General features: G+C 34.2%; 1 protein-coding gene across 2 annotated transcripts; it reads right to left on the bottom strand.

The window, feature by feature from the left end:
- Positions 1-1,172: 1,172 nt before the first annotated feature.
- Positions 1,173-13,907, bottom strand: man2c1 (mannosidase, alpha, class 2C, member 1). 2 transcript variants are annotated; one of them, XM_087312433.1, is made up of 26 exons: positions 13,733-13,907; positions 13,377-13,502; positions 13,177-13,300; positions 12,999-13,099; positions 12,696-12,873; positions 12,405-12,594; positions 11,822-11,928; positions 9,773-9,883; positions 9,598-9,690; positions 8,828-8,944; positions 8,659-8,754; positions 8,428-8,573; positions 8,128-8,251; positions 7,609-7,730; positions 7,442-7,527; positions 4,941-5,090; positions 4,704-4,786; positions 4,520-4,614; positions 4,329-4,433; positions 4,087-4,243; positions 3,855-3,998; positions 2,859-2,968; positions 2,700-2,779; positions 2,477-2,616; positions 2,289-2,392; positions 1,173-2,212 (listed from the first exon to the last, which is right to left on the bottom strand). In XM_087312433.1, the coding sequence occupies exons 1-26, from the start codon at positions 13,831-13,833 to the stop codon at positions 2,098-2,100; spliced, it is 3,105 nt and encodes a 1,034-aa protein (XP_087168559.1). In that variant the 5' UTR covers positions 13,834-13,907; the 3' UTR covers positions 1,173-2,097. The 2 variants fall into 2 exon arrangements, with proteins under 2 accessions (XP_087168559.1, XP_087168560.1); XM_087312434.1 differs by having other exon boundaries at positions 13,029-13,099.
- Between the last annotated feature and the right edge of the window lie 3 nt (positions 13,908-13,910).

Raw genomic sequence — 13,910 nt, 5'->3', positions numbered from 1 at the left:
TAAGTTGATGATAATCAGGCTTAGATTATTTATTAAAACCTCAGAGGGGAATTGCACAAAAGTAGAATTAAAAAAGCCAGGATAACAGAAAAATTGCAGCTTGACTTAGTTTAATTGGGGGCTCCTGGCCTAGTCCGTTGCACGTTTGCTTATACAGGATGAGAGAGCCGCTATGTCAAGCTTGATGATGATAGCCAGGATAAGTGCACGTTTGTTAACAGACCACGGTATTGATCACAGAATCAATGATACAAGTATGGATAAAACCCGATGTGAGTCAATTAAGTAATGAGTGAAAAAACACCTCTCTCGCCCATCAATCTAGGAACTCCCATTACTTTCATTCAGAGAATTAACAGAAATATATTAGGTGAGACATTAACAAACTAAATTGTTCACCTTGTCTTAAATGTGACCAGTGGCCATTCATACTATTGAATTTACCGTGAAGATTATTGCAAACAAAATATTGAAGATCTATATTTTATCCATATTATTTTCTTTGTAATTGAGTAGTTAATCTATTATATGATGTTTCATCATCAAAAAATAATTTGTATATATTTTTAAATATATTTTTAAATAAATATTCATAATAATAACAAAAATATAAAATTGTTGACATCTCATTGTTGTAATATCTCATTTGAATTTAAATGTGTTATCTTTCTATACCTAAAGATGATAAGTGAACAAAGTCTTATTTCAACGACTAAATTAATAACTGGTAAATAAAACTCTTGATTAAATGCAGTAATTTGAGACCAATAAAAATGGTCTACGTTCACAGAGACCTGGATAAAAATATTTTTTAAAAGGGGCTGTTCTCATTAATGTTGAGCACTTTATATGTATCTTATCTAGATCTCCCCATATTTAAATCTGAAATGGATATACAGTAGAAGTCAGAATTATTAGCCCCCCTTAGATTTTTTTTTTCTTTTTTTAATGTTTCCCAAATGATGTTTAACAAGAGCAAGCAAATTTTCACAGTACGTCTGATAATAATTTTTCTTCTACAGAACAAACCATCATTATACAATGACTTCCCTAATTACTCTAACCTGCCTAGTTAACCTAATTAACCTAGTTAAGCCTTTAAATGTCACTTTAAGCTGCTAGAAGCATCTTGAAAAATCTAGTAAAATATTATTTATTGTCATCATGGCAAAGATAAGATAAATCAGTTATTAGAAATGAGTTATTAAAGCTATTGTTTAGAAATTTGTTGAAAAAAATCTCTTTGTTAAACAGAAATTGGGGAAAAAATAAACAGGGGGGCTAATAATTCTGTCTTCAACTGTATATGAACATACATAAAATGATTGCTAATAAATCTAAACATTTTTAATACTAATAGATAGAAAATATTTGTGAAGTGCACAGAGTGACTGTAAAACACTTAAATTTTTTGTAGCACTGACGAAACTAACATATAAATCCTTAGCCTGGTTGTTAGCCTGCTCTGGAGCAGGCTTGCAGCAAAATAAATTTAGCAAAAATTATAAGACTCATGAAAAATTAAACCACGATAGTCTCAAAATCCCAGCATAATCCCTTATCTTACTTTTATGCAATACCCCTCTGGTTAGATTTTTATTTATTTATTTGCTGTTGTCACAAACAAGTTAAACACAATGCATTATTGAAAAAAAAATCTCAAACTTTGTCTGAAACAAAAATTTCCTAAAATAAATATGCAATAAAATCAGTCAGTAAAATACCTATGCCCATGTTCATTTATATGTAAGATCCCATGAGTAATATCAAAATCAGTGCTTTGGATTGGCTCATTTTCCACTGGGATTTTCCACTCCAGGGGGAATCACATGAGAATGAATAAACAACTGTGTTTCAGACTTGTAGTATGTCATTACTGTGTACTGAACTCTTATTATTCAGCTTTGCCAAGGTATATTAATATTTCACCAATAAAGAGTTAATGACCCACATAATGCATCATAAATCAAATGTAATTTTACATGAAAAAAAACATACAAATAATAAAGCACTAATTTTCCAAAATGAAAATCTACTTAGGGATTTTAATCAAGTTGTTTAAGTACCTGCATCATAATCAGCATGCAATTAAATGGTTTACTGTATAATCAAGAGGAGAGATCTGATTTGAAATGGTTTGAATGTTAAGGATATTCCAGAGGTTGTCTCTGACACAGGAATTCTGAAATCTGGACACTCCAAGAGATCACAACTGAAAAGACAGTAAGTTATGAATTAGTGTTTTTGGCAACGTTATAACAGAACAAAAGTATGCATTGTGGACTCACTGCCAGACTTCTTGTAAAAGAAAGGAAGTTGACAAAGTCACAGTCACACGGCTTCCGTGAGACTCATAGAGGCGAATAAGAAGGGCATTCTCTCTTTTTTCCGCCTGTGAGGAAAGAAGGAAACAGTTGATGCTGACAAAGTGACTAAAAAGGAAAGGTCACCGTCTGGACATTTGATGAGTGGCCACCTTTTTTATGGTTTCCAGGATGATAGCAGGTGAGCTTACGGAGAATGCACTCCAGGGTTTAGGAATGACACCATGATGGACACGAAGCGGGTAGTTAAAGTTGTAGGCATACTGGATAACTGCAGATTCCTGAAAGGTGCCTTTACATACACACTGATGTTATACAGAGTTGTCTGGGAATTGGTTATACTGTATATAATTTCTAGATTCAGGATGTACAAACCTGTATGTGGCATCAACGCATAGCTAAAAATATGATCCCCCATATCAGCATTGGGATCTGGAGCTTTTGGAGCCCGCAAACTGGAAAAAAAAACATCTTATTTCAATAACCCGTTGAAAAATGCGCGAGGAGTTTGTTAATTTAGAGTAGGTAGCTTACAGGGACAAGGTCATGATGTTTTGATGGACAGAGTAGCCATATTTGGAGTCGTTAAGAAGAGCCACGCCAAAACCATGCTCGGACAGATCAGCCCACTTGTGTCCCCACACCTATTAAACCAAAATTTCACATATAACATGATAATGTGTGAGTGATAATGAAACCTAAACCACAGATGTTATTTAAAAAAATGACAATTTGCATTAGAGTTGTAGAAACATTTTTAAATAAACTCGTACGTTTATTGGACAAAGCACAAAAATGCAGTTCTTAATCTGGTTTGAGCTTAAGAACCAAGGTTTGCAAAATCAGTTGATTGGTGCTTGGACAAGTTGTATACTTGGCAAAAAGAGACACCAACAGAGTACTTGCAGACTTGGGCAACTTGTAGTACAAACAATTCTAACTATAGCTACAACTACCAAACAGATAAAACAAATTTGTCCCTCCGGGTCAACTTTCATTTAGAGTCAGGGTGTCCAAACTCAGTCCTGGAGGGCCAGTGTTCTGCTGAGTTTAGCTCCAACTTGCTTAAACACACCTGCCGGGAAATTTCTAGTATATCTAGTATGAGCTTGATTAGCCGGTTCAGGTGTGTTTGATGAGGGTTGAAGCTAAACTCTCTAAAAAAACCGGGCTTCCAGGATTGAGTTTGGACAAGCTCAAACTCTAGTGTGACTGTGGCATTAGAGTTAAGCTTAAACAGGCATGGAGTTGCAGTATGGTGTCCTATTTATCATTGTATGATTTTAAAAGGTTCTCAAAAGAAATGCTTTGTGGTTGCAAGCTTCCTCTCCCTGCATTTTGCTAATTCTATAATTTGCGAGAACTAATACTTGACAGTCAACTACTAATACAAAATGTAACAATATGGTCAGTTAAGCAGAACAGCAGGGTGTAATTTAGGATGCAACTGATTTTGTAGGTCTTTCAATATTTAGTAAGACCGGAGCTATGGGGTGACCTGATATAGAAGATTAAAAATAGACCCAGTACCTCAAAACGAGCCCAGTCCCAGGAGGTATTTCTATGAGTAGGCCTCTGCAAGTGTCCAAACTGTATCTCGTAGGTAGCCTCTGGGCTGCGCACCTGCACAGGGAACTCTACCTTTAGAAACTTATGCGCCTCTTCCCAGACCACCTGGAAACAAAAATTTCTTGAGAAATCAGTTGATTAAGTATTAAGAGATAAATAGGCAATCAATTTCTTCTAGATCGTCTCCCCTTACATGTGTTTTGAATTTGATATAGGGACAGCAGGCATCTAGAACAATCTCCTGTTGAATAGTGCTTTTTCCGTTAATCCTTAGTGAGAAAGAGACACTGGCCTGAATTCCTCCTGATTTTAGCACCTTGGCAGGTTCAATGACCTCAATTACAGGCTTCCTACAAAAGTAGAATAATTGCCATCATGATTCATTCTGGCTCAGAATCTGTTCCCACCCACTGAAATGACAAGAAATAGACTTACCTTGTTTGAAGATGGTAGTCCATCACATCCCAAGCATCCCAATACAAAGGTACATCATCAAACAATGCAAACTGATTCCCAAAGCAACCCTCGGAAATGGTTTCCCTTAAAAGAGCAAAATTGTTTGCTAGCACCAAGTACTCTACAAGCTTATGAAGCACTCTGTTTGGAGGTTTTACCTTATGACTAACCTGTTTGTTTGGATTAAAAGCAGTGACATCAAACGGCCTAGATGGTCTATAGTTGCCTTCAAAAGACCGTTTTCCATAATGATGGTTCCATTGACCTGTCAAAAAGGGCACCCACTTAATGACGAAAATGTGTGGGATAAAGAAAAATTTTAAAGGACAGATATTGTCCAAGGGAATCAAGTACCATCATTGTGGCAATAACAGACTCAGCAGACTCTGCTGTCTCCTTGACATGAGCTACACCCACGCTAGGGACTCTCACCAAGGCTGTGGAAACAGGTGGGGACGATAATGGAGTATGGTTCAATGAGCCTAACTGTACTTTAATATAATCTTGCACAGTCATTGGACAAGTAGCAATTATCTTTGCTGTTGACCTAAACTAAGGTCATATGAACAATGTTTTGTCTGGGGAAAGTACCTAATCTTGTTTCTGTGTCCTTCATTGGTAGTGATATGACTTCAGTTCTCTCCCAAGATAAAGTGTTCAGCACAGCAATACCATTGTCAGGAGAGGACGGCAGTGATTTGCAAGCATCAAGAAGAAGTCTGGATGCCGTGGTGTGTATTTCTGAAATGTTAGGTTCATTCACACCACAGACACAGGAAACAGGCAATCTTATGAATCATCATGATGATATCACTACTCATGCAAGAATCAGCATACTTTGCAGACAGAATCATTAAATTGTGCATCATGAGGGGATAGGATGGTATGCTTGGAAGAATGTTTACACATACTGTTAAACTAAGGACTTACATTTTAAAATGGTAAAAAAAAGTACCAAAAGAGCAGTTAATAACTACTAAAGAAAAGAATCCAAGCATTCTCAAACTTTTCAACATTAGCTTTGTTTCAACATGTTTGATGATTTTTTTCTCCCATACGTTTCATTCACAGCATTTTCTATAAAGAGCTCCCCAGCTGTCAGGATGTTGCCAACTACAATATAAACAATACATGACAGAAAAACTTTCTGGGGATTAGAGATGTGAATCAGCATTTGCTACATTTTCTTTCATTCTCTTTATACAAGGCATCATTTTTAGCTTTGGCTGGACTAATGACTTCCTTTAATATAAACATAAATAATAATTTAAAAACACTAAAATGTTAATAATAATAATAATATATACATATTTTTTGATAATAAAATATTTATTAATATAAAGTAGGGCTGTCAAAATTAGCGTATTAAAGCATGTGATTAATTTGAAATATTTAACATGTAATTTCTTCCTGTTGTGGCTGACGTATGTTTAGCATGCAAAGAAATATTTAAGGTAATCAAAAATCACTGCTTACATGGTAGACTCTTAATCAGAGTATTATCTTAATCATAAAATCAGAGTATTGGTGTCCATGTAAATGTACTCAGTAAAAGTGCCAGATGATGTCGCAAGCTGTCAAAGACAGCCCATTCCTCTGCCTTTAAGTTGATGCTCCCTCAAAAGTTTTATTAAGTTTGACGCGTTCCCCATACACGCAACTTTTATGAAGCATCACGTTGCTGTGTCGGAATCCTTGCTTGTAAAATACAGCTATACTTTAGAACGCTTAGTTTAAGCAACGCAATCGTGCCTGTTGATGAATCTGAAGAGAGTGGCTTATTGGGTGCGCTATACTGCGTGCGTTTTCTGTGTGTGTGTGTGTGTGTGTGTGTGTGTGTGTGTGTGTGTGTGTGTGTGTGTGTATGTGCATGTGCGTTTCCTAGCTGCAACATCGCTGACATTATATATCCTTATAACGTCTGTATATCCTTCAAAGCTGTTTAGAATGAATTGTTTAGAGATGGTGTGACCAAAGTCCCTGTAAAAAGTCTATAGTCTTTGGTACGTGCCTTTTATGTACCCCTTGGCCACATTGTCCCTCGATAATGTCAATAGACCGGACTGTCTTAGCAACCGGCTAAATTTTAAGGAGGACCAAGCTAAATTGTTTCTACTTTATAATTCATGTTCTCAACTTGCAGTACAACTTTACAAGGAGTACAATTATTTGTATTTAATACTTTATGATTATTATAATTTTCCAATTTCCATATTTGTAATGCCTGTATTTTTCAATTTTTTTGTAGTCCACTTAGAATCCAAAGTGGAAATTATTTTTGTTTGTTATTGGCATTGATAGTTTTGAAATTCAAATGGCACTTACATTCTGTGTTTTTATTTCTGTAATAAATATGGGTTTTCATGATTAATTACAAAAAAGTGTGATTAATTAGTAAAAAATTTTTAATGAATTGACAGCTCTAATATAAACAGTTTAATAAAATCTAAAATAAGTTTTTTTTTTCTCCAACAAAATAATTCGAACTTTTATGAGATCATGTAGACATAATAATACCAATAACTAGTTTGCCAGGTAGTTTAGTTATTTAAATCACTTGATTTTTTAAAAAACATTTAAAAGCGATTTTATTGTAGTTTGTACATGGCTTCTTATTAAAATAAAATTAAAAAAACACCACACTTCTCATTCGAGTGCATATGTTTTGATCAGTTGACCAAGACAAAACAAATTTTTGAAGGGACAGTTTGTTGAAATTTCTTATTCCTTTGATCTTAGAATTTCAGTTACCACGTCCTTCATGAGTCCTATACATGTGCAATGCTGTCTCATGTTTGACATAGATGTATAAATGAAAAATTACACTAGCAAAACATTTTCAGACAGTTGCTTGAATTTCAATATTTTTGTCACACAAAGTTTTCACATTTGAAAACCTTTTGATATTTTTAACTTTTTAAGTAGTTTTTCTTTTATACATTATTTTTAAGCTTGACAGACATTCAATTTTTAAAATACAATAAGGGCATGTCTACAATTACATTTTAAGCTAATAATTTTAAAAGACTACAAATTTTTCTAATTGAACCTCCAGAAAAATACGCAAACAGTAGTATAGGCAAATGATTTACCGTCATAGTACTGTAATGCATCCTCGACAACCATCCCAATACAGCTGCCAGGAATCACATCATGGAACTGGTTGAGTAGAAGCAGTCTATAATAAAAATACCCGGGAAATCACATGAGATCCAACGTAATTGTTTATTAAAAGGATCTTTGATGCATTGGTACTTGCCTCCACAGTTCCTGAAGTCTGCATGCTGGGTATTTGAAACTATCCTTTTTAGACAAGGCCAAACAGCTTGCCACCTCAACATCATGAAGCAGTGTTTCACATTGTCGATTTTTCATCTTGATCTACAAAGGAGGAAAAAAGCTAATTAAAGGGGAATACATGATAGCCCTGTTAGTTAAAATAAAAAGTTCAATGTAACCCTAATCTGACTACATAGTATTCCATCCAATTCAAAAACATTCAAGATGGTGATTAAGACACATAAATGTTTCAAAATAAATAATGCTGATCTGTATGTGAAGCTTGGAAAATCTTGGCTTAGTTTTTTTACACAAAGCTGTAAAGGTACAGTAACCAAAATTAGTCAATTTTATTTTCAGAACCGTTTTATATTTCAAATCTAAATGTATTATCAGTCCCTTTATAAAGTCCTAAACTATACAATAAACATGAATGCAGTATAATTCATTAATCAGTAAGGAAATGTGCTATTTAAAATTTTGGAAAATGGACACAAACCTTTGCTTGTGTAGTGTAAGTGCCATTGTGTAGCTCAAGGAAGAGCTCACCAACCCATCTACAAAGGAGCGATGAGTCTGATTCCAGGTGAGAAAACAGGACATCAGGAGTTGACATCTGAACCCTGCATGACAGTCATCACTGAATCAAAACATAATAACTGAAAGACTGCTTAGTCTGGTAAAAAATGTCATTGATGCCATGTACATATGCCAAAGGGTAAGACCATATTTTTGTATTCACTAGCATAAACAAGAGGAAATGGGTGTTTTGTGTTACACCCATGAAAAGGAAACTGACTTAGGCAGACAATCTGTATCCTTGACACGGTGTAGTCGGTCTAACATTAGCTGTGTTGGTCCACCACCACCGTCTCCAAAACCAAACAATAATGCACTATGATTTGCTCGTCCCTTGTCTTTGTTGTTTTTCACCGTGTTAATCAACTGTATTGAGACAAAGGAAGTAATGATGAGAAGGGCGTTCACTAGAGACTTTCTAAAATGTTATATCACATGATATCATACTTACGTCTTCCACTTTACCCTTCATCTCATAAGAGTTACCTGGAGGAAAATGAGTGAGAACTGCTGTCCCGTCAATACCCTCCCAAAAGAATGTGTTGTGCTATTGGAAATAGAGAATTTAAACACACCCAGTACATAGGGATTTCACATGGGGAGATATGATCGGTACATACTGGAAATGTGTTAATAAGGTTCCAGCTCAGCTTCTGAGTAATAAAACGAGAGATCCCACACCCTTTCATGATCTGAGGCAGCTGTGCAGAGTAACCAAATGTATCTGGTAGCCAAAACTGTGAGAAATACAGCAGAAAGTGAGTTAGCACAGGAAGTGTGGGAATTTAAATTGCAATTCTGTCATAATTTACGCACCCTTTAGTTGCTCCAAACAGTTTTGACTTTCTTTATTATGTTGAACACAAAAAAATATATTTTAGATACAGCTGAACTTTATTCAAAATATCTTCTTCAGTATTCAACAGAATAAAGAAACTCAAAGGTTTAGAATCACTTGAGTGTGAATAAATTTTTATTTTTAGGTGAACTATCTCTTTAAAAACAAAACACAAATATACTGTGAGAAAGTAATCTTAAAATGATTATTAATTACTTAGGGTACAAACAAAAATATAACAAACCTATTTATTACAACTTTTTTTTAAAGAATTGGTAAAGTTCTTTTTGTTTTCTACTCTGCTTTTTATCTCTTTTCAAAGTCCACCAGTGGGTTGTGTCTGAAAGATATACAGCCTCGTGTTATCTCATGTGAAAAGATAACATATTTTTCTTTCTTAATCATTTCTTTCTCAGTAAAATGCAGATTATTTTAAAAAGATTTCAAGACTTAGCCAATTGTCTTAACATTACTCCCTGAATAAAATTGAAGAGAAAATAAACTAAATGTACAGTGTTAATGGGAGTGAATGTACTTTTTGCACACTAATACCTCTTTACAGTAATTTCCAAATTCGTCCTTGAAGAAGTTCTGGCCATGTAGAAACTGTCTGACCATGGACTCACCAGATGGCAAGTTACCATCCTGATATGATAAAAAAAAGTATGTTAATAATATTTGCATTAGTTCCAAACTGAACGATATGAAAAACACATTTTCATCCTACCATCTCTACCCAAGTGCCTCCAACTGGAATAAACTGGCCTTTCTGTATAAAGTGCTTGATCTCTGAGAACAGGCCCGGGTACCAGCTCTTCACCCACTGAAACTGCTGTGCCTGCACATACAAGTTTTCCTATGATAATGGGTGCTTTCTATCATAATTTTATGCCACTTTTTATAGGGTAAAATAAAAATCCATTCAGAAGCAACTTTGCCATTGGTTGTGTAAAGACAAAAGGGCTGTAATGCACAAAAAGATTGCATTACAGTTACTCGGGAGCACAATCTGAATGCCATTTTATTCCACATGATTGGAGAAAAAGGCTTACCAAAACAAAGTTATTGGGTTAAAACATTTTGGTTACTAGATGCAGCAGGGACTTGATAATAACGTGGAAAAAAAAAATCAAATGTCCCCTTTAAAAAAAAAATCTTTAAGTAGATATATGTCGATATTCAATAATTTAACGTATCATGAATTATAATCAACATGCACAATACTGATTTTGTGAAAACTTCAAAATATAGTGAATAATTACTTATATAATTATTTGAACATTTGGATTTTTAAGCACCAAATGCTTGAAGACTTCACATTTTCACATGGTAATATGGCCTACATGGTAAAATATTACAGGGTTCCCACACTTTGATGGACATCAGATTCAAGGACTTTCAAGGAGATTTTAAAGCACTATTAATTCATAGTCCTTACTATACTTAATATTTCACTTACACTTACTATTTACATTAAAACATTGACCATTTTAAACAGTCATTTTCAAAGAACTTAACATAAAATAATAATTAAAAAAAATTGGTTGGATTCAATACTGGTAATATTCAACCGCGGTTCCTGAAGTATTGATGAAATATGCACTATTTGTCATGGTTGTTGTACGTAAAATTTCAATTTAAAATTTTTTATTTGAATTCGGCAGCATGTTGCCTCAGTGATTAGTACTGTCGCCTCACAGTAAAAAGGTCGCTGGTTCGATTCCGGCTGAACCAGTTGGCATTTTTGTGTGGAGTTTGGAAGACATGCACTAAATAAATAGATAAACTAAATTGGCCGTAGTGTATGAGTGTGTGTGTGTGTGTGTGTGTGTGTGTGTGTGTGTGTGTGTGAGAATGTGTGTGAGAATGTGAGAGTGCATGGGTGTTTCCCAGTACTTGGTTGCGGTTAGAAGGGCATCCACTGTGTAAAACATATACCAGAATAGTTGGCAGATTATTCCACTGTGGTGACCCCTGATAAATAAGGGACTAAGCTAAAGGAAAATGAACGAATAAATGAATTGGGAATTTCTCATTTTTTTCATCCTGTTTTTTACAATTTAGTACATTCGTTAAAATAAAACCATAAACAAATTTTATTTCAAATGTAATTCAAGAACTTTAATGGACCCATGTTTGTTTTTAAATACTTTCCTTTAATCAATATGTCTGAAATTCAAGCACATTTAAGTACTTAAAGTGTATGAACCCTGATACTTGTTGAATAATCTCTGACCGCTTATAGGGCAATTGTACATTAACAATGTGCAATAAGACCACAGTAGTTAATTTAACTAAACTCAATGACAACAAAAGCTTTTATTAGTCTTAGTTATTTTCATTTCTTGGTTAATGCCCAGCAATGAATTAAAATCATAGTCGTATAATGAATACAAATCATAATTGTTTTATTAAATGAAGTTAAAATCTGATAAAATACAGATGTATTTTTTCAAAACCAATATTCAAATAGAAAAGTTAATACATCTATCTTTTTGTCACTCTTGATTTAAATCCTTTTACTAATAAGATTTTATTGTAAAGTATTGCCTATTGTACTTTATATTTCTTTTGCAATTAAATTTGGTTTAAACATTTGTTATTTCTTGACATGTATGTAAAAAAAGACATTATTTTACTAAACTTTATTTGCAGCAATATAGGACAATATAATGAAAATATTGTAATAAAAGCTTCAGCAATTAATCACAAACAAAAATAAATAAAATAAATGATACAGTCAGAAGTCTATTTGTAAGTATGGTCAACAACTTACTTGGGAGCATGTGAAGACAAACTCTGGGTTCTTTTCCATCAGTCTGATAACAGTGACCCAGCTGCGAGCACACTTCCTGATGGTCTCTTCATATGGCCACAACCAAGCTGAGGAGGGGATTTAATGTATTCTGCAATATCTGACATTTTCACCATTTAAATGTTTGGACTTAGTAAGTGTATTGTCTTGTTTTTAAAAGAAGTCTCTTATGCTCAAAAAGGCTGCACCTGATTACAATGAATCATAAATTGTGATATACTATCAATTTAAAACATCTGCCTTCTATTTTATTATATATTAAAATACAATTTATTCCACAGCATTAAAGCAGTGCCACATAATTAATTAATTTATTTATTATTATCATCAATTTGGAAAGAAATTATGCTGCTTGATATCACTGTGGAAACATTTTTGAGACATTAAAAATCTTCTAATTTTTACCTTTTGATTATTTAAGGCAAACAATGTAAACAAATTGTCTATTTCCTTAACAACAAAAAAAATTATCATAAAATTACCAACCTCTTCATGAATTAAAAAAAAAGAAATGAATAAAAACAAGTGAATTATTTAATATTACCTGAATCAATATGGCAGTGTCCCATAGCATGTACCACATGTTGGCTTTCCCCATTTTTCTGGGCAAAAAACTTCTGAGCTAGACTTCGAGCAGCAGCAAATGAACCAGGATTGGCTGGATCACACAGATTCACCATTTCATTGGCTGTAAACAAAGCCTGAAACCCACGTTGCTCTCCTTCTCCTAGTACCTGTCCAAAAACAGTGTAAAAATAGACCCGGATGTGTATAAAGGAATTTTTTAAATTAATATTTCTTACAGACTTTAAAAAGCAACTGATTATGAAAATACCTTGACCATGTCCAGAAGCATCTCAAAATCAGTTAGAAGTTCCATGACATCTCGATTGAATACAACAAGCTCTGCCTTCTGTAGAGTGAACTTTCTGTTTGGGTCAGGGGCGGCAATCATGGAACCTTGTCCAGCTCCAAAAAGTCCATTACATGCAAGTTCCACATATAGAGTAATTCTGAAATGAGACAAGAAAAACTGATATATGTATATCAGTGTAGGTATATATATATATATATATATATATATATATATATATATATATATATATATATATATATATATATATATATACATACATACATTTTGTCTATACTGCATATTTCCACTAACCCATGAGATTCACTGTCCTTCAAGCACTCAGTCAGAATGTAACTTGTCTTCTCACCTTCATTGGTCAATCCCTGAAAAATTGTTCACATTGCACTCACTTGTTCACATCAGCAAGTCAATATTATGATCCAGCCCTCAACCTACTCACCTGAACTGGTTGTTGATTCTGCCATACCATTCCTTCTCCATCACTTTCCCATCTTAAGTGGACTTCCTTCCCTCCCCAAGTCTCTGGGATCTTCAAGTTTACTTTGAACCAGCATGTCCACCAGCTGTGAAACATTTAAAATGTTTATGTTACCAATTACCATAAACAGTTTGTTGCACTGTAAACCATATGTAACTCACGTGGGTCCAAATGAATCACCAACTTTACAAGGCTGAAAGTTTTGTTGAATTGCCTCTGAATAAGGAATGCGCTTCTCTGACAAGAACACAGAGATGGATTCAAGAGGGTAAATGTCTCCAAACAGTCTGCACAGGGAATGAGAGTGTTTAATTCACTGTGCATAACAAACCATCTGCCACACTAAACAGGGTAAAAGGTCGTTTGTTAACGTTCACATACAAATACAAATAATAATAATCTTAAGACACAGAGTAAAGTGGGATACAAGTATGATAAGTGGATTTTCACAAAACATGACTTTAAATACCAAACTCTATGTATTGAACTCGTTTACCTTTGAAGTGCATTTGCTTACCTTCCTCTAAGGTTGCAGTCTGTGAAATATATATCAGAAATAAACTTTTCCACACGCTCCAGCAGAGTCCGTCTGTTTTTCAGTACGGGTTGGTGGTACATTTTTCAAAAGTATCGTAGTTATGAATCCAATAAGCCCAAGACGTGTTTGTGCAAGAACCCGGAAGTACATATACAAA

The sequence above is a fragment of the Danio rerio genome, chromosome 25 (genome assembly GCF_052040795.2).
Source record: "Danio rerio strain M-AB ecotype USA chromosome 25, GRCz13ab, whole genome shotgun sequence".
Classification (NCBI taxonomy): domain Eukaryota; kingdom Metazoa; phylum Chordata; class Actinopteri; order Cypriniformes; family Danionidae; genus Danio; species Danio rerio.
Note: the sequence above shows the minus strand (reverse complement) of the source record. Positions and strands in the feature narration are given on the sequence as shown.

Coding starts and splice junctions, on each gene's coding strand:
- man2c1 (XM_087312433.1), bottom strand. CDS start 13,833: ATGTACCACCAACCCGTACTGAAAAACAGACGGACTCTGCTGGAGCGT. Junction 11,929..12,404: donor ACACTGCCATATTGATTCAG/GTAATATTAAAT, acceptor TCCCCTCCTCAG/CTTGGTTGTGGCCATATGAA. Junction 4,244..4,328: donor GACTACCATCTTCAAACAAG/GTAAGTCTATTT, acceptor CTACTTTTGTAG/GAAGCCTGTAATTGAGGTCA.